Source organism: Microcaecilia unicolor, chromosome 12 (assembly GCF_901765095.1).
Source record: "Microcaecilia unicolor chromosome 12, aMicUni1.1, whole genome shotgun sequence".
NCBI lineage: Eukaryota > Metazoa > Chordata > Amphibia > Gymnophiona > Siphonopidae > Microcaecilia > Microcaecilia unicolor.
The window spans coordinates 30,121,515-30,147,246 of NC_044042.1; the positions used below are offsets into that span (position 1 = coordinate 30,121,515).

A 25,732-nucleotide genomic window follows, 5' to 3' on the forward strand; every position below is an offset into this window, starting at 1 on the left:
GTTAGTCTTTCAACTGGGGGAGGGTGTGGGGATGAGAAAAGCTCAACAAGGTGATGATACATAGAGTCTTATTCTCTGTTTGTCCCCTGAATGACTGGAATCAGGCTATGAATATGCCAAATTAATATTTAGGGTCCAATATGGAAAAAGGTTTAACCAGGCAGGAGAGGTTCTGGATATTTCCTCAATTATTTTCGGTCATTGGCAAATGAAAACAGGCAGGGTTTGGTTTGCCAATGACAGCAGTCCCCCCCCCCCCCCACCCCTGTGATCTCAGCCCCCTGCGTGATGCAAGCCTTTCTTCCCACCTTCACAACTCCCTCAGCCACTCTCCATGGCCCTGGCATTGACTGCAGCAACACAACCAAAATTTCCCTGCAGGAATGAAATATCAGTTCCACACCAGCTTGACCTCCATTGGCAAGGTCATGCTGCCTCCCAGCAACAGATTCTCTGCAAAAGTGATGTACAGCATGGTTCAAATTAAAAAACAAGCAAACCCTCAGTTCTGCTCATTATGGTAATCATATCCCCTTTGCAGTCTCTTACTGGACCGTGGATACTTCCCACTAACTGCCTTCTCTTCAGGACCCCAATCACCTTTAGACCATGGCGTACCAATGTAATGCCACAATTTATCCTCATAGTCTGTATCTTTATACAGTCTGCCTCCCATCAGTGTTTATTTTACCTCAGCCTAGGCCTGATGGCCTGGAGCACATCTGACAGCCTCATTGGTTTCCCACAGGCCCCAGAACGCCTCTGGCATGCAAATTAAATACACTACTTTTTTTTTTTTACACTTATTTACAATAATGTGGTCTGATTATTTTAGTAATGGTCCTGCACCAGGCACCCAAGAGCCTTCTGAAGCCCTTCAATCATGACACTAATTCCTGTCACTAGGCATCACCCCTAAATAATGAGCACTACCCCTTCTCCTTGGTGAATTCTGACTCCCAGATCAAAGCAGGAACTCGGCATTGCCTTTTCCTTTTCAACGGAGTACTCTACTCTAAGGAGTTCTGTCCATGGTTTTATAATTGAGGTAATTGTCTCATGTTTGAGGCATTTGTCAGACAAAATTGTAATGTTGCTTTGCAAAAGAATGAGTAGCATTTACATTGAAATGTGACTTTGGCATTTTCTGGAAACTGTGACCCCTGAAGCGGCACAAGAATGCCAGAACATTGATGAGCTATAGGGAGAATGTGAATTTTTTTCAGGTATAAATAATAGTTGGACTTTTGTGTTTTTGATTCTACTGATATGTCACGGTGCAGCTGTAAATATATGATGCTCAATTAAGTCTATTTGACTAGAGTTGCCCTTTTTTTCTGTTTTTGAAATCTACTTTTGCTTCAGATAACAATGTCCTGAAACCAGAGAGGTCTCCCAAACACACAGGTTCAGTAGCGTCATAAAAAGCTCAAAGCTCTAGCCGCAGCTATAAGGATCTTTTGATCTATATTAGTAAACACAGACTGGACTTTCATACACACACTCATTCAGTCCACAAAATACCTGCATTTGGCATTATTGTTTGCAAAACACTCCTGTATACAAAACCAACAAGTTTAATCCCCTAAGGCCACAAAGAACATTTGGGATCAAATGGCAGATATTTAAGAAAACTCAGTAACAAATTTTCCAGCATTAATTGTGTTGACACAGTGGTGGAGACAGGGAGGCAGTCACTGGTTGGAATGGAGTGCGGGAGCTTTTTAAATGTCCATATCTGTGTTTCCCGAGGATGATTTGAGAGGTACTGAATCAAAGCCATCTGATGTTCTCTGCAAGTCAAAAAAATGCCATTTAATATATTATTACTGGGCTGTTCTACAAATCTGACAAGATCTATGGCACTGTACGAGATACATTGTATGCAGGTGAGTCAGAATCAACAAGTCATACTGTAAGGCAGACTGGATGAGAGGAAGCATTGAACAGAAAATGGTACAGTAAAATATAATTGGTTAATATCTCATCCTGACAAGCATATCTGCTGAATTCTGCTGCTGTGTTAGGTTAGTCTGGTAGTGCTCCTATAGTAAATCTACCATTTCTCAAAGGGAAGAGAAGTCAAATACTGCTCTTCAGATGCCAGCCAGGAGCTGCCAAGGTAGAAAGCATCCTCTAAGCCACAAGGAGGTACTGTAGGACATGACCTGGAGATGAATGCAGGCATACACAGAGAAAATACTTGAGAATCTGTGTGCTGGCTCCCTGAAATGAACAGTAAAAACTGGATGGGCAGAAGTGAGGCATGAGGTTATCTATAATGGCTTCCTTCTGACAATGGATGAGGAGGAGTGAAGTTTTATGAATGAGGGTACCTGAATCTCCTAGGTAACCACCTTCAGAAGCTGGGGAAGAAAGCAAAGTTGCTTATCTCTACTAGATGTTCTCCATGAACAACAGTCCTCACAAATGCGTGATGTCATCTGACAGAGCCAGATCATAGAAAAAGTACAAGTTACACAGCTTGTGAAGCGTGATTTCATAAAACATTTTCATGCATAAAACACTTCTTTCGTTGTAAACGGGCTCTTATAAAGTTAAGTTATGGCAAAAAGTATGAATGCAAGCTGGAAAGTAGACATGTGCAGGGCTAGCGTCTGGGTGGAATGCGGCACAGCCACAATGTGCATGCATATTATACAAAATATGTGCAATCAACTGTTCTTGAGCAAGTGTAATGTTTATGCCTTCAAGCAAAGGCAATTTCTGCAGGGTTTCTGCTGGTATTCTATAAAGGCACATACAAAATAGGCAACTTCCTGTCATTTTAACCTAGGCACCCAAAGAGTTTTCTGTAATGATGCATTGTGCATGTACAGGATTTCCCATTTCAGCTGCATACCACCTGCGTTTCATATACAGTAATATTGAGAGAAGACAATTCCTAAGGGAGGCAGATGGGTTTTTGGGGGACTGATGTCCTATAGCCCGCGGAAATCACCTGTTACAGATGAGCAATGTTGCATTCTCTAATAAAAAGAGGGATACATAATCCTCACATGTGGGAATCCCAAGCTACAATTTGCCTTTAACAAAAAAGGGTAAAATGCAAAAGAAAAACAGATTGATAACAGGCAACAAACATTGTTTTGTTGGCAACAGGCCATTTTTTAAATGAAGATAACTTGAAAATAATAACAAGTGGGTAAAACATGTAGAACATGATTCATGAAATTTTTTCCAACTCCTTCGTGTGTGTGCCTCTCATACAGTTGATCATTAGATTCATTGACTTCTCTCTCTCTCTCTCTTTCTCAGCCCATATTCAATGGACTGCTAAAATCTGTTGTTTCGTTCTTTATAACATCACCAAAATTCATCCCTTCCTTTTTGAGCACAGTATCAAAACCCTTACCCACACTCATCAGCTTAGATTACTTCTCAAAGGTCTCCCACTAAATCATCTCTCTGCCCTTCAATCTGTTCAAAATTCTGCTGTACAACTTATATTCCGCCTGTGTCGCTATGCTCATATAACCCTTCTCTTCAAGTCATTTCACTGTCTCCTTATCCATTTCCATATACAGTTTAAACTCCTCTTGCTGACTTACAAGTGCATTCATTCTGCAGCTTCTCAGTATCTCGCCTCTCTTATCTCTGTCTACACCCTCTCCCAGAGAAGTCACTCTTATCTATACCCTTCTCCTCCACTGCCAACTCTAGACTCTGTTCCTTTTATCTTACTATGCCATGTGCCTGGAATAGACTTCCTGAGTCTGTAGGTCATGCTCCATCTCTGGCCATATTCGAATCTAGGCTAAAAGCCTACATTTTCAAGGCTGCTTTTAACTCAACCCCCTATTAACCTGTTCAGTATTCATATTTGTTTTAATCATGCTCGTAATAAATAACTCCCTAATGCAGTATTTCTCTTGATTGCTTGTCTTGAATAGATTGTAATCATTTCTGTTGAGCGTGTTTTGTGTACAGCGCTGCATACATCTAGTAGTGCTGTAGAAATAAGTAGTAGTACTAGTACTCGATTCTGTTTGACTGTGGAAGAGAGGGGGCACACTTCTTCCGTGGTTTCAGTATGTCTTTTCTTGCAGAAAGTAGTTTTTGATGAACTGGATTCTGTTGCCTCTTCCTGAAATGTGCTCTTGACCAACCAATCATTAAGGCAGGTAAAAACATCCACCTCTAATTTGCATAGGCGTCCTACAACCACAGGCAGGCAGTTTGTGAATACACAGGGTGCTCACAGTCGGATGATGGGCAGTATGTAATATTTCAGGTGGTGTTTTCCTATTATGAATCTGTGATACTTCCTGTGACTTGGATGTATCTTCATACAGTATAATATAAGCTTCCTTTAGATCCAGGAAGCACAGCCAGACTCAGATTTTGGAGAAAAGGGGATTAGGATGCCTTGGGAAACCACCTTTACAAGAACTTCGGTGAGTCTAGTGACTAGAGTAGTGGGCTGAGAATCAAAAAAGCCAGTGGCCTTGGGCAAGTCACTTAACCCTCCACCTCCTCAGGTATAATTTTAGATTGTAAGCCCTCCAGGGATAAGGAAATATGTACAAAGCTTGAATGTAACTAACCTTCAACTACTACTGAAAAGGTGTAAGCTAGATCCCAATAAGAATAATCATACTAATCCTAAGCACCTTGAACAAAGGCCCCCTGTTTTCTTTGGTTTTAGGATGTACTTGAAATCAATTCCTTACCCTCTTCCCCCTGGTGCTCAAAAGGGAGCAGGTTCCTTTAACAGTACATTCTACTGCTGAGAGGTTTTCCAATAGAGTGTAGTCTGTATCTGTGCGAGTTATGCTCAGAATCCAAGGGTGTGAGGTTATACAGTAGAGTCTCGATTATCTGACATAAACAGGACTGATAGGTGAGATAATTGAAAAGCTGAATAACACAGAAAAAGTGGATGAAAGATAAAAGAGAGGCATACTGAATGTGTGTTTCAAAACAGGAATCAGTAAAATGAGTTTACAAAGTTATTGTGCCCAAGAATCTTACCTAGCATGCTAGGTTCTTGCCCCTGTTTTTTAATCTCTTTCTGTGCCTGCTCAAAGGGTTATCGGCAGTGTGTAAGAATCATTGCTGCTGCTGCTGTTGGCTGACCTGGAAGCTTTCCCTCTGCTGTCTCTCCTCCCCTGCCCCCCCCCCCCCCAACTCTGACACAATTTGCTCGGAGGAATGCAGCAGAGGGAAGACCTCTGAATCAGCCAGCAGCAGCAGCAATTCATACACGCTGCAGGTGACCCTTTCAAAGATGTTGGGGGGGGGGGGGGGGTGGACAGGAGGGATAGAAGGAGAGATACTGTAGGGCAGGTAAGAGGAAAAATTTTTGGAAGTTGGGGTGGGGATGAGAAAGAGAGATGCTGCACAGGGAGTAGGAGAGAGGGAAAATGGTCGTGCATGGGAGTGGAGAGGAGGGAGAGAAGGAGAGATGCTGCATGGGTGGGTAGAAGAAAGGGATAATTGTTGGACATGGGAGGGGAGAGAGGGAGAGATGCTGCAAGGGGGGAGAGAGAGGGATAATTTTTGGATGTAGGGTGGAGTGGGGAGATTCTGTATTTGGTAAGAGTCTATTGGTGTGATTGTAATGGCAGGTGGGGAGATTGGAGGGGAGGTAGGAAGGACAGAATTTTTTTCGGGGGGGGGGGGCTTCTTTATTTTCTGCCCTGGGCCCTACCATGTCTAATGCCAGCCCTGACCCTTGCTGAGTTTATTTATTTATTTTTGTTACATTTGTACCCTGCGCTTTCCCACTCATGGCAGGCTCAATGTGGCTTACATGGGGCAATGGAGGGTTAAGTGATTTGCCCAGAGTCACAAGGAGCTGCCTGTGCCTGAAGTAGGAATCGAACTCAGTTCCTCAGGACCAAAGTTCACCACCCTAACCATGTGGCCGCACAGGCTTCTGCTTCTGTGAGTCTGACGTCCTGCACGTACGTGCAGGACGTCAGACTCACAGAAACAGAAGCCTGCGCAGCCTTCTACATGGAATGTTGCTAGTGGAATAGCAACATTCCATGTAGAATCTCCAATAGTAGCAACATTCCATATAGAACCTCCAATAGTATCTATTTTATTTTTGTTACATTTGTACCCTGCGCTTTCCCACTCATGGCAGGCTCAATGTGGCTTACATGGGGCAATGGAGGGTTAAGTGACTTGCCCAGAGTCACAAGGAGCTGCCTGTGCCTGAAGTGGGAACTCAGTTCCTCAGGACCAAAGTCCGCCACCCTAACCACTAGGCCACTCCTGGTGGGAATCCCCAAGCCCCATCAGCTGAGGACCTCCTCTGAAGGCAGCGAAAACTAAGCTTGATAGACGGCAGCAACGTCCTTGAGCCACCAATAACTAAGCATGCTTGGGGTGCCAGCATCAGTGGCTCAAGGAGTTGTTGTTGCTGCTGCTGCTACCTGCCAAGCTTGGTAAAAGGGAGTTCTGGCCATCTTAAGTCTTCAGCTGACAGAGCTTGGGGATCCTCATGAGCTAAAGTGTATTTTGAGTTGGGAGGTGCTATGGGAGGGGTGGAGAGTGGGGTGAGAAAGGGTGGCAGAGAGAAAATTTTGTGCTCAGGCCCACTCAAAAATGACTGTCTGGCTACACCACTACTAGCACTGCTGCCTTTTAACTACACGCAATGCCAGAAAAGAGGGAGAAAAACTGGTGCACATCTAAATGGCAATGCTGTGACACTGTCTAGGGATGTCAGATAATCCAGAACATTGGATAAGTGAGACTCCACTGTAGAGTCAACAGTTTATGTACAATCTTAGCTTTTACTGACAGGAAAGTTATCCAGAAGAAACACTGGAATACTGGTGATGTCTGCTTGGATCCAATCAGAACTCTGTCCCAGGTTTTGGTTGGGGAGCTGGCTATAGCTTTTGGACCATCTCAGGAGAGAGTGAAGGCCCTGTTGATGTTGAAGTGAGGGGTCAGAGGATTAAAATGTGGTGGATAGAAGTGTCTCCAAGGTACTATTCTCATGTACCTCCTGGTTGAAGTAGTTGCAGAGAATGTCAAAAGCGTTGAAGAATGGTCTTTAATTGTTTTTCTGTAAAGAGATAATCTTCCTTGTAGGGCAAGTCAACAAGCTATTCCTGCACATAGTATCTGAGGTCCAAAGCCCACAACTATGAGTCTGCTGGAATCAATACCCTAACAAAAGCTATTGATGCTTTCTCAATAACATAGGTCAATTTCACTATGTGTTTTCCACATGCCTTCTCTTTGTCCATTATTGACAAGTCATCGTGTTTCTTTTGAGAAAAAACTCTTTTAACAAATCTACCTTATCCAGAATATTTCATATGCACTTGCCCATGAATTGTTGGTAATAAGTTATGTGGGAGGTGAGCATAGAGTTATGATAAACTTTCCTCCCAAGAAGATCTAGGGTAGGAGCATCCCTTCCAGGGATCTGCAGATCCTGAACGATGCCATGAATAGGCACGGTTGTACCTTCCTTTGGGGAGGGGAGGGTTAAGAAATTGGAGGATGTCCAGCATTTATGCTTTTTTGCTTTTACAACTTAGATGAAATGGTCTTTGCCATATTCTTGACAAAACAGGTAAAAGAGAGGTCTTCCTCCTGTGGAGGAGAGCAGACCTAAGAAAGACCCCCCTCTCAATCACAGTAGCCTTCAGATCTGCAAGAGGAATGCCAGGACTAGTCAAATTCTGTTTCAAAAAAATGATCTGTTAGAGATGCCTGAGTATAAATATGGCTAGCAAACAAGACCTTTGTGACGGTTCCTTTTGTCTGTTTGGGTCTAGACTATGATGCAGGCTAGATGTGATGAATCTTCCTCCTCTAATGCACTGGAGATGGGCATCAGATCATCCTATACTGACAATGACACCCTTCAATGTCTTCCTATCGATACCATACCTCCACACAGTGCCACAGACTCCAAGATTGACTGAACATCTCTTGGTATCAGTATTCATGTAATTGGTGCCAACATAGAAATCTCTGCTACATGGGAGTTAAGCATTTTCTGGATCTTCCTGTCCTGCCCTCCTCAAAGACTACTGATACCAATGTCACTTGGGATGTAGAAGGAGAAGCAAACTGGTGGCTGGATACCCAGAGCCTCAGAGACTGCTGCTTTCCCCAGATGCTGTCAAGGATGAGTGGTCCTCTCTGTGGAGATGCCTGGGAAGTGGGATGGAAGATCTAAAGATCTCTCTGCTTTTGGCATCATGCACTGAAAATGACCAATGTTGGTGCTTCTTTGCCTTTACTTGACACTTGGCATCACGATCCTCAATGCCAGTACTGAAGCAGAAGGATCCTTTGCATGCACTGGATGAAATATTGATGATGGTCAGTCCCAATGGCCCCTAATCAATGCTCAACCTTGACTGATGTTTCCTTGAAGCCAATGCATCCTCAGTATTCAATACAGCTCTGGGTCCCTTGGGAGCTGATGCTACTAATGCTGATGCACAAAATAGCTTTTTCTTTTGCTCTTAACTGCCACAAAGACCTCTAGATGTTGCTCTCTGTCAGGTGGCATAGCTAAGGAGGGTCCGTATCTGATTCTGAGACACCAGTAGAAAAATAGAGTGAAATCCAGTGGCCTGATGGCAAAAAAAAAAAAAATTAACGGATGTCAACACAGATTGCCTTGGGCTCCATTAGATGGGTTCATGTATCCTGCTTGTTCCCAAAAAAGTCTTTCAACACAAAGATGAATTAATAAATCATTTATTTTTAGCTGCATAGTAACAGGGAGAGTAGGGTACACCAATAGGAACAGAAAAGTCATGATGAGCTAGAAAGAGTTTGGAGCCAGCTCACAGAGAAGGTTATTCCTAATTAAACAGTACATTGTGGGTTAGTCTGGGGAATGGGATGAGGGACATGCTCTGGGAAACTGCTTTGTGTAATGCATTTCTAGGTAAACTGTCTGCACTTGTCTTATGATGCCATGGACTTTTACCTATGTACTATCTACCTGCACGGCGCCTCCTTTAATTTTAGCGATGACTGGCTGCTAGGTACTCTTCAAGGGCTGAATATTTACGAGCCGCCTACAGGGAAATAAACATCTGGATTAAAAGAATTTACAGTAATACAAATAGTTTTCACAGTTTCCATTTTAGAAGACTGTATCTGCTGCATATATTGGTTGTTCTATCATTAACACATTAACTCTCAATGTACAGAATTGACTTGAGATGACAACCCAAACAAGTTCCAAAAGCTATGAGAGAGATCATAACTATGAACTGGGTCTGAAGTAACCAAGGAAGAGGAAGGGTAATGGGACTTGTTCTCGCCAGCATGTGAAGGAGGGAAAGGGAAAAAGGTCCAAAGGTTACTAATAAAACTTTTTTTGTTTTTTTTTTTCGTTACATTTGTACCCCGTGCTTTCCCACTCATGGCAGGCTCAATGCGGCTTACATGGGGCAATGGAGGGTTAAGTGACTTGCCCGGAGTCACAAGGAGCTGCCTGAAGTGGGAATCAAACTAAGTTCCTCAGTTCCCCAGGACCAAAGTCCACCACCCTAACCACTAGGCCACTCCTCCACTCCGTGCTTTTGCCAACCCAATTCCATGTCACCATGAGACTCTGGGCCAGTGCATGTTCTCTAAATCCTATCTTATGACATTATGGCCCATAAAGTTCCAATTTTCCATACAGCAAACAGGACTGTAAGGGTCAAAATGCACTAGGACAAAAGTTAGAAAACCAGGACCACATCAAATTCTCATAGTGATGTTGAAATAGTAACAACATGTTGAGAAGGTCCTTCTCGGCAAGTCTGGATGTTCCTGGGTTCTATAATTAAGTTAAAAAGCCTAACTCCTGAAGGAGGGAGGGACTGTGTCATTAGTGAACTGCTCTCTTCAGAAAACAGCTGTTCAGGTATTAAAAATAAGCAACTTTGCTTTCTCTGAAGGCAAACAGTTCACCATAGCCACACATGGGACTCACTAGCTTCTCTTCTAACCAAAAAGAGGGTAAACAATGGCAGTTCTGAAAACAGGCTGGATCTACAGGGGGGGGGGGGGGTTGAGGGATTAAAACTTCTTTTTTTTAATTAACAGAAAGGCAAGGCAACCCTTAATTAAGGTATGGGCCATAGGAGAGCTGGAGATGGACTCTAATCACAGACTCATGTGGCATAAGCTGCCCAAACTTATTGTAATGTTGAGAGTCTGACTCTATATAATAATAGGGCAAAGTCCCTATTAACAATATAATAACATGTCTTACCAGTAGCCCATGTTGATAACTTCCCCCCTAAATTTCAAAATGAAAGTATGCACCCCTGTGGACTTTAACATCTAGGGCTCAATATTCATCAGCACTTGTGTGGTCATCAAAGGTGCTGACCACAAGTGTTTAGAAAAAAATTCCACTTTTATGCACTAACTTTTAGCTGTGCAAATTGCTATCTGGCCAAAGTTATGCACAGAGCAGTCCAGAGGTAGGGCTACAGAGAAATCCAGCCATTCTCTGTCTAATTTAAGCACAGATATAGCAAAGTATACAAAACATTTCACAAATTCTAATAAACTCACCACCACGTTGTATTTAAGAGCCAAGCATGTTAGACCTTTGAACAGATACCACTTGTAAACTACTGGGTCTAAAAAGCAAAGGAAACTCAAAGGAACTGAGTTTTTCTTTGAGGGAAAATGTGAATTGGCCCAATGGAAAAAAGAAAGCTTCAGATCTTTTGCTTGTTAGTTCAGTGCTGGTGGTAAATGAAAACTTGCATTGTATTTTGATATTTATAACTGTTTTTACTATCTTGTAATTTATTATGTTATAAGCCATTTGGGATTCACTAAGTAAACCCAAAGGCACTTTTATCATTTTTGAATGACAGCATTTCTTTAGTTTTATAGTTTATTTATTTGATTTACTACTTAGAAAGTGTGGTTACCTAAGAGGTATACATAAAGATAAAAGAACAATGAGTAGGAAAAACCACTATGGCAGAATTTAAAAATTCAAAACATAAGAAGAGATAATTACAATAAGACACAACCCAAATGGAGACAGGACCATATATGATGCCACAGTAAAGGAGTAACAGTGCTGCAACCAGAGTTCCAGCAAATGTTAGGCAGAAAAGCCAGAGTAAAATAATGTGTCTTTAATATCTTCTTAAATTTAATGTAGGATTGTTCTGCATGGACAATAAATAGAAATAAATCAAAACATAGAAAAGAAAATAATATACCACCTTTTTTTATTGCACTAGCAATACATTTCTTCCATTCTTTCATCTTAGGTCAATAAGCCAAACTTAAATTCTATCTAGACCTCAAGGATTTATATATGATGTCTATGCTCTAGCAACTATCATAGATTATTGTAATTTAGCATATTTTGGATTTCTTAAAATTATCTGGAATAGACTAGAACTGGTCCAAAATACTGTGACAAGGTTGGGATGATGTGATCATGTCTCATCGACTCTTCTGTAACTGCAGGGGGTGCCAGTAGAGTATAGGATAAAATTTAACTCCTGTCTTTGATTTTTAAGTGTCTCATTGGAGACTGCTAATTTGGGGGGAAGTTATCAAATTCGGCTACCGTTAAGATATGTTATTTTACTGTTAAGCCCAGTTATTAGTAACTAGGTCTCATTGTATAAACTGGGATCTATGCTATAATAGCATGAATTAGTGGAAAAATAACACATCTTAACGGTAGCCCATTGTTGAGAACTATGCCCCTTTGGTGCACCTTTGGCCCTCCCAGTAGGCTCTGTTAATGGCTTCCTCCCCCGCCCTCCTTCTTTAGTCCATCTAGTTTCAGCTGAGGGCCTTTAGCTATTTTGGACCTCATCAACGCAACTCTCTACCATTAGAAGTATGGAACAAATTAAATCATATATCCTTTCAACACCAAGTAAAACATGGCTTTCTCTCCCAAGTATGGCTCCAGTTTCATGACTATTTGGAGTACCGATAGACATATTAAGAAGTATGTATTTTAGGGTAGTTAGGTGTGAAGGCAAGAAGGTTGTAAGGGTTGGCTGTGCCATGAACTGGGGCAGAGAGTGAACTTGTTTTATAGTGATTGTGATATTTGTAAAATTTGGGTTGACTGTACATCACTCTGATATAGTAACAGAAGGGCAGTCTATCGAGTTCTTATTAAACTAAACTAACCTACATTTTATTTTAAGAGCTTTAGATATACTAAGTTCCTCACAGTATCTATTTGTCCATTTGTCCCCTGAAGAACTCTCTCTAGCCCATCACTATCCTAGCAAGGTATTCCACTGACTGAACCAGAGTACATTTAAATGAGAGGCTACTAGGTGAAAATGTGGCCCAACAGATGACATATGTGAGGGAAGAAAAGCTCCCTTGCATTCTGGAAGAGCCCAGAGCCCAGCTTTAAAGCTCTATGACACAGCTGCACAGAGAACACTATAACCTATCTCAGTTCATTGCAAAACCTTGCATAAAATATAAATAGAGACAGGACTGCTGGGGTACTAGACAGGCCGTTGGCTTTGATAGCTCCAAGTTTATATTTTTATTGAGTGTTCTAATAAACTGTGATTGATTGTACTGTCAGAATGTAGCGTGTGCTAGTGAGTCCTAAGTCACAACATGATTTCTTATATAATACTGCCCTCTGCTGTCAACATGACAGCTAGACAGGTTGCTGCTGAAGGGAAGGGAAATGGGACTTGATATCCTTTCTGTGGTATTTTTTGCAACTACATTCAAAGCGGTTTACGTAGTATATGCAGATACTTATTTGTACCTGGGCCATTGGAGGGCTATGTGACTTGCCCAGAGTCACAAGGAGCTACAGTGGGAATTGAACCCAGTTCCCCAGGATCAAAGTCCACTGCACTAACCACTAGCCTACTCCTCCACAGCTCTACCACAGAAAGCCATGCAGTAGAGCTATGTGCCAATGGCTGAGCACACGGCTTTTACTGCAATATTAATGTGCATATATTCTGCAGCGATGCAGTAAACTAATGAGATGCACATTCAAAGTGCACAGAAATTGTACGCAGATCAGGAAAAGCCTACTGGACACATGCGCACAAAGGTTTTGTGGTACGGGTGGCTTCAATGTGCACATCTGCGCATGGTCCAGGATGTTACTCTGCGCATAAATATTAGCCTCACAAAAACTTTCACACACATAGTTTTGTGAGGCTAATACTTATGTGCAGAACAACCTTCCGGTTCATGTGCAGATATGTGCTGGCACACTTATTTTCTTCAGACATGTTCTGTCTTTTAAAGTTGCAGGCACTTAATTGCATTAAATCCCCGAAACTGCCATTAAATCCTCTTGATTAACCTTTCTACGCTGCAGTAAATTCCTTGCATTGTGCATGCTTTAAAACCCCCTATTTATTTCTGTGCATTGTGGAGAAATACCTATTTATTAGGATTTAGGATTTTATTTATTACTGTGCACCCATGTGTACCACAAATGTTAACTTCTGCACCAAACTCCACTGTGCGTCCAGTAATGTATGCACACACCTTCTATTGTGTATTACAGAAACGGTTTTATTTAGGCTCTAGGCTGATGACATCATGATCTTTGTCATGGAACTTCTGTGTTTATCAGAACAAATGAGTGTGTTAATGATGTTTCTAACTGGATTGCTATCCATCAGCCACTGCTAAATTTACAAGAGTCAGAAGTTCTGGTTGTCACTTACACTCTTTCCTTAGAGTCACCTGAAAACCCAATAGTTAGTACTTGTGCTATTCCTATCTGTAAAGATGTCTATCTTGGAGTTATCATAGACTTATAGGACCCCTTTTACAAAGTGGCGACAGGCCCAACATGGGCTTACCGCTCGATAAAAAAGGAACTACCGCGGTAAAAATATGAAATATATTTATTTTTGTAGTGCCGGTGTGTACCCGGTGGTAATCTGGCAGTGCCATGTGCTGCCCAGTTACCGCAGGGTTAGTGCTGGAGCCCTTACTGCCACCTCAATGGGTAGCGGTAAGGGCTCCCCCCCTAAAATGGCCACGCAGTAAATGCTTACTTGCTGCACAGCCATTTCCTGCAGAAAAGTAAGATCTACCTTTTACCCGGCTGCAAAGGTGGCCTTGGCGCACGTCAAAAAACATGCACCAATGCCAGCGCAGGCCACCTTTTGCTGCAGCTTGGCAATTGTATATGAAGCCACAGATCTGGAATGTGATTCAAAGCTGCTTTTTTCAAATTTCACATAGGTTAAAATTAACGCTTGCTTCCTCCATTGATTTTCATACAGTGCTGCATTGCAGCCATTATGTTTGACCTATTGCAGTGTTATATATATTGTCTATCAACTTCAACCATTTGAATGCTTCAATCGTGGCAGCTCATATGCTTGCTGGACATGCACACTTTCAACATATTACTCTCTCTCTCTCTTGGCAAGCTGCACATAATCAGTTTAAATTGCTGGTTCTACATTTTTTAAAGCATATCATGGTACTGCCTCCAGGGCCTTTCAGAGAATCATAGAGGCCCAGGCCAGGGCAAATTAGGAAGCCCCAGAGTCCTGAAAATCATTATTAAAAAAAGAGACTGATATAGAAGCACTTGAGGCAGCTTTTTAGCTGTAGAAGTATACAAAGATGTTTATAATTAAGGAAGAATCAAGTAGCTAAATTAATTTCAAGTCTGGCTAACAAAAATATTAAGGGGTTGATATTCAAAACAATTTAACCAGGCAGGAGAGGCTCCTGACCAGTTAAATTGCTTGTGTGGGTTTATCCACTGATATTCAGTGGGACTTGACCAGATAGTGCCCTGCATATCAACAATAACCACCAAACTCATAGCTAATTGTGGGCAATCCAGAGACAGACGGTTAAGTGCTGATATCCAGCACTGAACTGCATAAGTTATCTGGACAAACAGGACTGCCCAGTTTCACTTATGTGATTACCCCCGGATTCTATGTAGTGCGACTTAGGTTGTGCATGTCATTCTGGTCAGATTCTGGATTTGTGTGCGCAATTTAATTACTTAACAAGCCAATCACTGCCGATAATTGCCACTTAAGCAAATATTGACACAAATTGGCATTAATTAGAATTTACGCACACAACTTGCTAAGTGTATTCTGTGAAGTGGTGCACGTAAATTCTAATGCACGCTGCTGAAAAGGGGGTGTGGAATGGGCGGGCTATGGACATTCCGAAAATCTATGCACATGGTTATATAATACACCTGCTCCATGACTAAATTTAGGAGCTAGTATTTACACCAAGTTTTACTTGGCATAAATGGACATGACTAGATTTAGGCGCATGCATGGCCGCTAGGCATATTCTATAAACCGGCAAGGAATATTCTATAAACCATGCAGTTTACAGAATACACCTAGGCGAAAATATTGTTGTTGCCAATTTTTCAGGTGCTATATATAGAATATAGTCCTTAAGAACTGGAAATTGCACTTCACTGAATAAGTGAAAGCCCACCACATATTCCTGGATATTCAATGCTGGTGCCCGGAAATGACCCGGCACTGAGTATTCTAGCATAACACCTCCGGTAGCCAAAGAAACGCTGAACTCTGCCATTTGAACATTTACCCCTAAACAAATATTTTTTTCCAGATGGAGGCCCTTTTTCAGTGTGAGGCCTAGGCCAAACTGCCCTGCTGCTCCTCCCTTCCCCAGGCGATAGGCCCTGAACACCCCTGTGTACTAGCAATCAGTTATACATCCACATGCTCCTGTTGGGTTGCTATAGTCTACTCAACATGCTCTTCTCTTGGTTCCATTCTTAAAGGTGTTCCTTGAAGTGGAACTCCCTTCCAGTATTTCTTCAAATGTGCTGAAATTTCTTTAAAGGATCGAGCAGGCGCTATTTAATCTATTTTTGTGTAGGGTTTGATTGCTTTACAATTTAAATTGTATTGTTATCAATAATTTGTCTACTTGTTTACCTGCTTTATGTTTGATGTTTTAACCTTTCCTCCATTTAGAAAGTTGTGATAAGCAGACTACAAATATTTTAAAATAAATAAACTTAAGCATAAATGTAATATCAGGAAATAGAACTGAATGTTTATTTATGGAATTCATTCTTATCTCCCCTAGCAACATCTGCCCACACTACTCTCTTTTGGAAAGGGCTGCTATAGAAAGTTGGCTTTCCTTTGGAGACGTTCGTATGCAGACAATGCCATCTGAAGGGATAGGAAGAATGGAGCTACCTTTGTTTTGAATGACTTTATCTTCCCAAACAGAGATTTTCTGCTTGTGAATATCAGATCATCTTCCACGTCTTCACCTTCCATGATGGCACAGCTGTCTGCAGCTGGCAGATCTCCATCTTTGGATGTAGCATTCATCACCAGTTTGGAGTACTTGTACTCTAACCTAAAGGCAAAAATTATATGATTATACAGTGAAGCATATGAAACCAAATGCGCATAAGAATATGGTTAACATTCATATCATGAGAAATATTCCTTTGCATGGAAGAGTCTACCAACTTGTTAGTCTGTGCCTGTTCTATGATTTCTCTGTCCCATCACCTCAGTTTTATTGGGTTTCTAACTTTGTTCTCATAGCGAGGAAAAGGAATACATGATCCGCATCTGCTAAAGCCCAGGACTGTACACTGTGGAACAGATCATACACACTTGTGTTTGTGCAACACTGCTGTCTATCCTCCAAAGATTACAGTAATCCTTGGCTAAGGTTTGACTTGGTTTTGTGCACAAGGAAATAACAGAACATACAAATTATTGGCTGTATGGATCCGGTCCTTTCACTACTGTGAGTTAATGGATTTAGCACATGCTAATTATTAGCGCGCACTAAATGGTAAGACGCCCATTATATTCCTAATCGTTAGTGTGTGCTAAATGTTAGCATACCTTAGTAACAGAACCCTTTAAAGACTGAAAGTACTGAAATAAAAATATTGGTGTAAAATATTTGGCTGGCTATATCAATGCAATATGAGCTCTTTCATTTCACCTTGAATTAAATCCAGCTTATACCAACATTTTTGGTGATAAAGTCTTCAGATAATTAGGCAGTCATCAGATATCAGATCTGTGTGTGTGGTACTCACTTTTGGTTCTTCTTCCAGAAGTAGCATGTCATCACTGTGAGCAGGGCGGCTGCACAACTGCCTGCAGAAATACCAACTTTCAGCCAGAAATCCATGCTTTTACAGATGCTCACTGTCTGTTCAGGCAACACCTCTCCTTTGCAAAGTCTGGGCTCCCGCCACACATAAGTGGTTTTCTACAGGGAAGAAGCAGGCAAGCTTATGTTAATTTCAGAGGCACTTCTTAACTGCCAATTGTTAGGGAACTTTCTAACTTTCTTTCTTAGAGCCAGACGCACTAAACTTTACGAGCCATTAACTTCCCTCCTTTCCTCCCTGGCCCGCCACTTACGTCAGACGAGGGCGGGCCAGGGAGGAAAGGAAGGAGGTCTGGAGAGGCGATCAGCTGTTGTTGCCGGTGCAGCGCCTTCACACGGAGGTGAGAGGCGCTGTGAGGGCCCGGTGACAGAAGGAGGGGGGAGCGGTGGTGGCAATGACCTCGGGGGGGGCGGGGCCACAGGGGAGGGCGGAGGATGGCAGGGAAGCTGTCATTTCAAGGAAGGAAGGAAGGAAGGAAGGGAGGGGAGCCAAGGCTGTGTAAAGTTCTGATTTCAATGCAGGAGGAGGGGGGAGCGGCGGCGGCGAACTCGGGCGGGGGGGGAGGGGCAAGGCCGTCCATAAAGGATGTTTTTTTTTAACTTCTTGGCATGCGCAGAGCAGCTAGCATAATGCTTGGCTGCTCTGCGCATGCTCTACCGGCCGATTATCCGACAGTTTTACGAAGGATTAGAGAATGCAAGTGAGCTGCAATGAGCAGCTCATTTGCATTCCCTTTCCTTCATGCATAGCCGTTCCCTACTGATTCGCTATGGAATTCGGTACAGAATGGCTCTAACGACGACTTTAGTGCATCCCCCCCTTAGTTTTCAATGTGTGGATGTGAATGTGAGAATCTGGGGGTACTAAGTAGACTCTACCAAAATCACCAAGGTTCCTTCATACACCATACTGGCGTAAATATATAACAGTGTTTTTTTGTTTTTTTTTTAAATTGTCTCCAAAATGTGCCCCATCACATACTTGAGCTGAGGGCCCTGGTGAAGGATTCATTACCAGAAGTTGACACTTCTAGGGGAACTCTGCACCATTCAGAATTTGCACAAAATTCCCCACTTAGTGTGGCTGGCAGCTAAAATTTAATGGTAAAAAAAAAAAAGCAGGATCATGAATTTGGGCTACAAAACCTGAGGGAGTGGTACAGTATAGGAGGTGAAGGACTTATCTTAAGGTGGACAAACAAGTAGAAAAGGTGACAGCCAAAGCCAAAAGATTCTTGGGTGCATGGGAAGAAGAATGGCCAGCAGGAAAAAGGAAGTGATAATATCTCTGGTGAGGCCCCATTTAGAGTACTATGTACAATTCTGGAGACCACACCCTCAGTAACATATAAGCAGGATGGAGTCGGTCCAGAGGGCGGCTATAGAATGATAAATGGTCTCCATCATAAAGCATATGGAAAGAGACTTACAGACCTCAATATGTATACTTTAGAAGAAAGGAAAGAGGGAGAGGGAGAGAGGAAATACAATAAAGACATTTAAATATCTCTTATGAGGAGTATTATTCAATTGAAAGACAGCTCTGGGTGTAGGATGAAGTTAAAAGGGGACAGATTCTGGAGTAACCTAAGGAAATACTTCTATATGGAAAGGGTGGTGGATGCATGGAAAGGTCTCCTGGTAGAGATGATGGAGGCTGTATCTGAATTCAGGAAAGCATGGGACAAGAACATGGGATCTCTTAGGGAGAGGAAGACATAGCAGATTGTTTCGATGGGCAGACTGGATAAGCCATATGGTTCTTTTCTGCTGTCATTTTCTATGTATTGGCAGTGCATGTTTTTAGATCTTGTTTGATCTCAATGAGAAACAAACCGTATTCATTGGCTTCCCACCCAGATCTATGTGAGGAGAGAAGTGACATTTTCCAAGTGAGCTTGTCAGAGATGGGGGTGCAATGGTTTTTCACTGGTGCTCAGAAGGGGCTATGGATAGTAGTTTCCAGAGGGCCTGGCAGAGAAGTCAGATCTCAGTTGAGAGAAAAATTGTCAGCTTCCAGGAGGGCCTGGATCAATGGTTCCCACCATGGTCTGAATGGAGGAAGAGGTGGCACCTGAAAAAGCCTAGCAGGGGAAGAGGCAGTGGCTGCTGACTCCATTAGTCTTCTGTATCATACTCGTTGGAATATAAGCAGGTCACTTCAATAGAGCGTTCACCTCTTCATTTGGAGCCATCTCTGTGGGCACAGGTGAGTGCTGAGCAAGATCCTTCATTCTGTTCAGGGAGGGTAATTTGCACACCAAACATTTTGAAATATTGGCATTGACCTAAGAATAAGGTTTTGCAAAGTTTACTCCCTATTGCGGAAAGGTTATATTGAGATTGAGGTTACAATGAGTCTCATTTTTAGTGCACTTATTTCAACATGTGTTGTTTTTTGTTTTTTTTTCAAATAAGAGCAGTACAAAGTAATTAGTAATATCAGACAGAGAGAATGAGTTAGAAAGGACTGTGAAACTGTGAGTGCTGCTCAAGTACCTGAATTCCGTGAACACAGGCGCTAACAATAGTGTGATAATCATCATCGGAGCACAGAGGGCAAGCTTCTGCTGTCTCCCACAAGAAGTGGAATGTGCAGCCATCACAGGTTCCTTCAGGGCACTTCCTGCGAGAGGAAACATGATATAGTGTTAGATTGTTAACAATCTACCTGCTGCAAGTATGGGTAAAAGGGGCCCTGCGCTGGCGGCTGTTTTTGCTGCGTGCCAAAGCCCTTTTTACCGCAGTATGTAAAAAAAAGGCCAAAAAATGAAATGGCCATGCAGTAAGTTTGCACTTGCTGTGTGGCCATTTTGGGGGGTACGGGTGGTGGTACGGGCTCCCATGTTAACCTGGCGGTAACCATGCAGTACGCGGCACTGTCTGATTACCACTGGGTAACCCCTGTGCTAGAAAATCAGACGTGATTTTCTGTAGCACCGGAAATGGTGCGCACTGGGAGCGGAATTACTGCCGGTGACTGCATTAGGCTGGGGGTAGTTCCGGTTTGGCGTGTGGGAAGCCTGTTGCTGCACACCAACTGTTTAGTAAAAGGGCCACTAATTGCTGCTGTCTGAATACTGGGCCCAATAATCCCAATATGAAGAACAATAATATTAGCCAGCTTTAGTGATAAAGTGATAGACCGAGAGGCAGTGTCATGGTTGAGCCACTAGCTCACCCTCAACACTGTGTTCTAATCAGCATATTACACCTCTACCCATCCTGCCTGAAGTGCACAGTTCAAACTTCCATGATAAAACATCAGAGAAAATAGGTAGTTTTCACAAGAAAACAACATTATTCAAAGGGAATCTATCTGGTTTGTTGGTGCTTTTAACAAGATAAGTGCCGCTGAGATGATATTCAACTAACACATGCTACCAGCTTTTCCTACATGAGCACGCAGCTGTGGAATGCACTACCAACAAATCTGAAAACAATTAACGAAATCACTAACTTTCGCAAATCTCTGAAAACCTCTCTCTTCAACAAAGCCTATCATGAGAATCCATAGCTTAACTATAACACCCCACCTCTCCACCGTACTCTGATTGACGCCTTTCTATAACTGTCTGCTTAGTTCTTCTATGTCGATCTCACTGTATCTTCTACCCTGGAATGGCGATGCCATAACAGTTCTTTGTAAGCCACATTGAGCCTGCAAATAGGTGGGAAAATGGTGGGATACAAGTGCAATAAAAAAATAAATAAAAACACTAATCGGATAGGTGCCAGTGCACATGTTCTCTGCCACCTCAGATGATGCCAGGTAGTCCACGGGCAGAGCTTGAGTGAAGCTGGAGGTTATCTGGTTAGCAGCCATATTTCAGACCATTAACTCGAAAGCAAACCAGATAAGGATAGGATAGCATAAAAGCTGTCCAAACTGTATGCGGCTAGTGGCTGCTAACCAGATATCACTTCGGGGTCAGCGCTGAAACCAGGTCTTCCTCATTGGCCAGTACAGGGTACTGGCATATGAATATCCAATTTCATTTTAACAGCAGCAGTTGCTATTTTAATTAACTGCTAACTGCCACAGTTAAATATTGGTTCCATACTCTTTATGCCTCTTTCTAAAACGCTCTGATAAAAGTATCTTGGATAATTTCTGCTCAAACTACAGTAGTTTCCTTTCAGCAGCTGCATGAAGCGATAGGTTATGCTGGGTACCAGTAACTCGTCAGCCCTCTGCTTACTCTGACACAGAGATCTTCCCAGAGCCAACCTTGGACAGATCACATCGTAACCTTATGGAAGTGGCTCTCCCAGAACTGCATGACTGTGTCACTTCTTTTGACCTGTGGACAAATACATAGTACAGTGTGAGCTACACATGAGCTGCTAGGTCAAATGAGTCAATCAGGTACAGCAAAGGGTCAAATGACCTAATCACTATGATTTACCTATAAAAAAAGATGAGATCAGGCAGGCCTACATTCTCCAAGGGAAAAAGGTCAGCAGGACTGGTGATATTGTCCAATGTTAAATCCGTTGTCACTCCTAAGGGTACAGCAAAGTCAAGAGGTTAAGCAAGCACACCAGCTGCCCAGCTGTAACTGTGAATACCTGCAGCATTCTCCAGGTCTCTATTGTTGGCTGAAATCAACAGTATGTTTGTCCCATACATTTAATGAGAACCTTTACTGAGAGCTCTGCAAGGTCAGCAGATCACAAGCAAAACTTCTCAAAAATCTCCAGCACAACCTTGAGATCCTTTGGAACCTTTCATTTCTTCTGAAGACAAATATTCTTCTTATGAGAAACATGGTAGTATTCAAATCAGAGCCAAATAATATTTTTGAAGCCAGAAGCTTTGTATTCTTTCTATAGATAAGTGTGACATTTTTATTACTACTCACGATTCCTGACCACTGTACTCACCTATGAGGTGATCAGCCAGGCTTATAGGCTGGGATAACACTGCTGATTTATAGCCCATCATATCAGAAAGCAGGAGGATGGACTGGCACCCATAGGACGTAACAGATTTTGAAAACACAGATGCTTCATTCGGACTTCGTAAGTCTGTAACATTGTCCACACAGATTGCTAATTTCTTCCCCTGCCATAAAACAGAGTACCAGTGGGTTCCACATAACTATAGACTTGGACTGTAAGAGTTCTGTAAGAGGTTTGATCTTGGAAGTGTTCCGACACTGCTACAAGTCACAGTGTGACAATTAGGTACTCAGATTTCAATATTCAAAAGAAAAAAAAAAGAAAGAAAAAATCAATACCAAAAAACAAACCGACCCCCTAATTCTGGGGCCCTGTTACTAAGTTGCAGTAAAAGGGGGCCTGTGCTATCGTCAGTGCATGGTTTTGAAGCGTGCTGAGGCTCCCTTTTACTGCAACAGGTATAAGGCTGTTCATTTTTGGCAAAAAGAAATAGCTGTGTGGTAAGTGAACCACTTACAGCATGGCCATTTCAGTGGGGAGCCCTTACCACCACTCATTGACGGTAAGGGTTCCCAGTCTAACCCAGCAGTAACTGGTCAGCATATGGCACTACCCAATTACCGCCATTTATGTTCCCGTGCTACAAAAATTGGAAAATTACTGTAGCATCAGAAATGGCGCACGATGGGGGTGGGCACTACCTCCAGGCTCTTGTGGTAACCCAGCAGTAGTTCCAGATTGGCATACAGCAAGCCCGCAATGGACTTGCCGTGCTTTAGTAAAAGGGCCCCTAGTGCCAATAATTGGCTTTCTAGCAAGCAATTATTGGCACTAATTAGATTTAATTGGGACCAACATGCATAATTTATGTGCGGTCCAAAACAGGGGGTGTGAAAATGGGTGGACCATGGGCGTGCATGTCTTCAAGTTACACATGTAACAACAGAATAATGGTGCTCTGTGTGTAAATTTAGGCACGGATATTTGCACCACGATTTTGTTGGTGCAGATTGCCACACCTAAATTCATGCATGACTTTCCACTTCAGCATGTATTCTATAAACCACACTGAACTTTAGATGTGGCTTATAGACTACCACTTAAGCGGAGTTTTCTTGTGCCGATCTTTTTGGTGCTTTTTATATAATATACCCCTGAGCTCCTAAATTATGTTCCTAAATTATGATCTTAAATTTATGCCCGATTTTCAGCCAAACCTAGGAGTCTAAACATTCAGCTAATAATTCATCTTTATTCAGCAGCTGAAAAATTCTGAATACCAGTTTAGGCCTGCCGTTCATTTGCCTAGATTTAGAATTTATGCTCTTGAATTATGCTTCTGAATTATGCTCTTAAATTTGTGCTCAGCCAAACCTAGAAGCAGTGGTGTACCAAGGGCGGGGTGGTGGTGGCAATCCGTCCCGGGTGCACGCTGCAAGGGGGTGCAGGGAGCAGCTGTGTGGCTGTTGGCTCCGCTTGTTCTCTGCTCCCTCTGACATTACTTCCTGTTCCAGGGCAGGGAACTGGTGGAGCTGACAGTTGCACGACTGCTCCCTGCAACCCCAGGAGGTAAGAGCAATGTTCTGGGGGGGGGGCACTGGGGGGGGTGATGCACTGGGGGGGGGGGGGTGTCGTGATTCGCGGGGCGGGTGATGCACCAGGGGGGCGCAGTAGCAATCCGCCCCTGGTGGCAGCCAACCCAGGAACACCACTGCCTAGGAGCCTAAACATTCAGCTAATAATTCATCTTTTATTTAGGAGCTGAAAAGTTATGATTATCAGTTTAGGCCTGCCATTCATTTACCTAGATTTAGGAGTCTAAATTTATGCTCTTCAATTATGCATTTTAATGTGGGATCTGTGAAACAAAATGCACGAAATGCCAACAATAGTTGCTACATTAGATTTGCAGCTCCCTCCCAGTAATTTCCTGTGTTAAACCATGGTTAACTGCAAAATCTAATGCATTTTAATAAAAGATCCTTTATGAGTTAACAGTGCTGTTAATAGATGAGATCTGTAAACAGACCCCTTCCCCTAGTAATTTTATGATAAGTTTCCCACAATCCAATTTTCAAGACATTAGGAATCTATAAACGAATCTCCTCTACAGAATGTAGTTGTCATCTTGGCACATATTCTGTAATATATTGACTCAAATATTCAGGGCTAAACCAAACAAAATTCTTGAATGTAAGAGTCAGAAGCTTAAACAGGATTCATGATCTAATCAGAAACCAATGCACTTTGATCAAGTATTGTGTAGTCTTGTCTATTCCCTCCCAAAATCAGCTTGGTTGCCACGTTCCAAAGAACTTGCAATCTCTGTATTTGTCTTTCTGGAAGACCTCACAATTTGATATTAATCAATCTGGTGGCTTGGACTACTAAATGTATATGTCCAGAACTGAAATATGATTTAATGTGGTGGACTAATTTCAAATCGAACTAAATTTTCTTTACTAACTTTGTAACTTGTGACTCCATATTTAGTCTGGAGTCCAGAACTGCTCTCCAGATCCGGGGTTCCAAACATAATTGGAACACTGACTCCTGCGAATATCAGATTAACCATAGGAGACTCAACGTTTCAATCTCCCCTCACAAATTTATTGTCTTTGTTGGGTTTAGTTTTAGACCATTTTTATAGATCAAGCCCCACCAGGTGCCCTTTACCTTACCCAGCCAGAGAAAGACAGGCCACTAGGAATAATCTCCCACTCTCACAACAGAATAAGAAAAAGGGCTCCTGTCAAGGCACTGTTGATATTGCAACAGAACATGGTTTCTCTACTGCCTTGAACTGCAGTATGCTATACAAGCTGAACTGGAGTGCAGAAGGCTAGGTTTGAATTTGAATTCCTTCATGCCCAAAAGTAGGACCCAAAACTCACCTGATTTCCACAAAAAGCAATGCTGAACTGATGGAAGTATTTCAGCCCTTTGGATGTGAAGCTTGGCTTGCTGGTAAATGTGGTGCTGTTTGCTAGAGTGGAGAAGTCATACCGTAAATCCCTTCCATCCTTGCTGTACGAGAACCGACAGTCATTGTAGCAGATTGAATTACCCTGAGAAAAGAAGGTTCAACATGTCTATGCTATTCTGACATGTACTCAATGAATGATAATTTCCTAACACTTTCCCCAAACCTAGGTGGTAGTGGCAGTTATATTTTAAGTGTAGAGGATGGAAACGACAAGGTCTCTGTATCTGGAAATCACAGCGTGGTGAGAAATACTTGCTGGTTGATGCTGTTAAAGTAAAAAAATACTTTTTGAAGAACCTAGAGAAGGCCAATGGGACACTTTCAGGCTTATTTTCGAAAGAGAAGGGTGCCCATCTTTCGACACAAATCGGGAGATGGGCGTCCTTCTCTCAGGATCAGGGCCGTGCCAACACGGTAAGCGGGGTAAGCACCACAGGAGGGCACCGACCTCTGGAGGGTGCCTACTGTTTCCTGAGGTCAGCTCACTTGCAAAATGTTTTACCTGAAGCTGTGATTCTCCTCTCTCCCCTGCCCTCCCCTTTTCAACTGCAGTGCTCACTGAGGCAGGAAGGCTCTGCTGAACTTGTTTGAAAGAATACAACCAGTGCTATTTATGTCTTTGGTGTGGGACAACTCCTCATTCAGGGTGAGCTTGAACAACATTCAAATTAAAGAGAACAGCCAGGTTTGGAGGGAGGTGTGCAAGTGAGACTGGGGAGA

The 25,732-nt window shown here is 42.5% G+C and overlaps 1 protein-coding gene across 1 annotated transcript in view; it reads right to left on the reverse strand.

The window, feature by feature from the left end:
* Positions 1-1,448: 1,448 nt before the first annotated feature.
* The window catches only part of LOC115481952 (UPF0577 protein KIAA1324-like), a 125,655-nt gene continuing 101,371 nt past the window's right edge, over positions 1,449-25,732 (reverse strand). Inside the window, exons 15-22 of the mRNA XM_030221444.1 lie at positions 24,921-25,094; positions 22,009-22,189; positions 21,531-21,627; positions 21,324-21,425; positions 19,621-19,747; positions 17,045-17,220; positions 16,176-16,341; positions 1,449-1,793 (exon numbers count right to left, since the gene is read on the reverse strand). Coding sequence (XP_030077304.1) covers positions 1,725-1,793; positions 16,176-16,341; positions 17,045-17,220; positions 19,621-19,747; positions 21,324-21,425; positions 21,531-21,627; positions 22,009-22,189; positions 24,921-25,094 — 1,092 coding nt within the window. The 3' untranslated portion in view covers positions 1,449-1,724. The remainder of the gene's footprint in view (positions 1,794-16,175; positions 16,342-17,044; positions 17,221-19,620; positions 19,748-21,323; positions 21,426-21,530; positions 21,628-22,008; positions 22,190-24,920; positions 25,095-25,732) is intronic.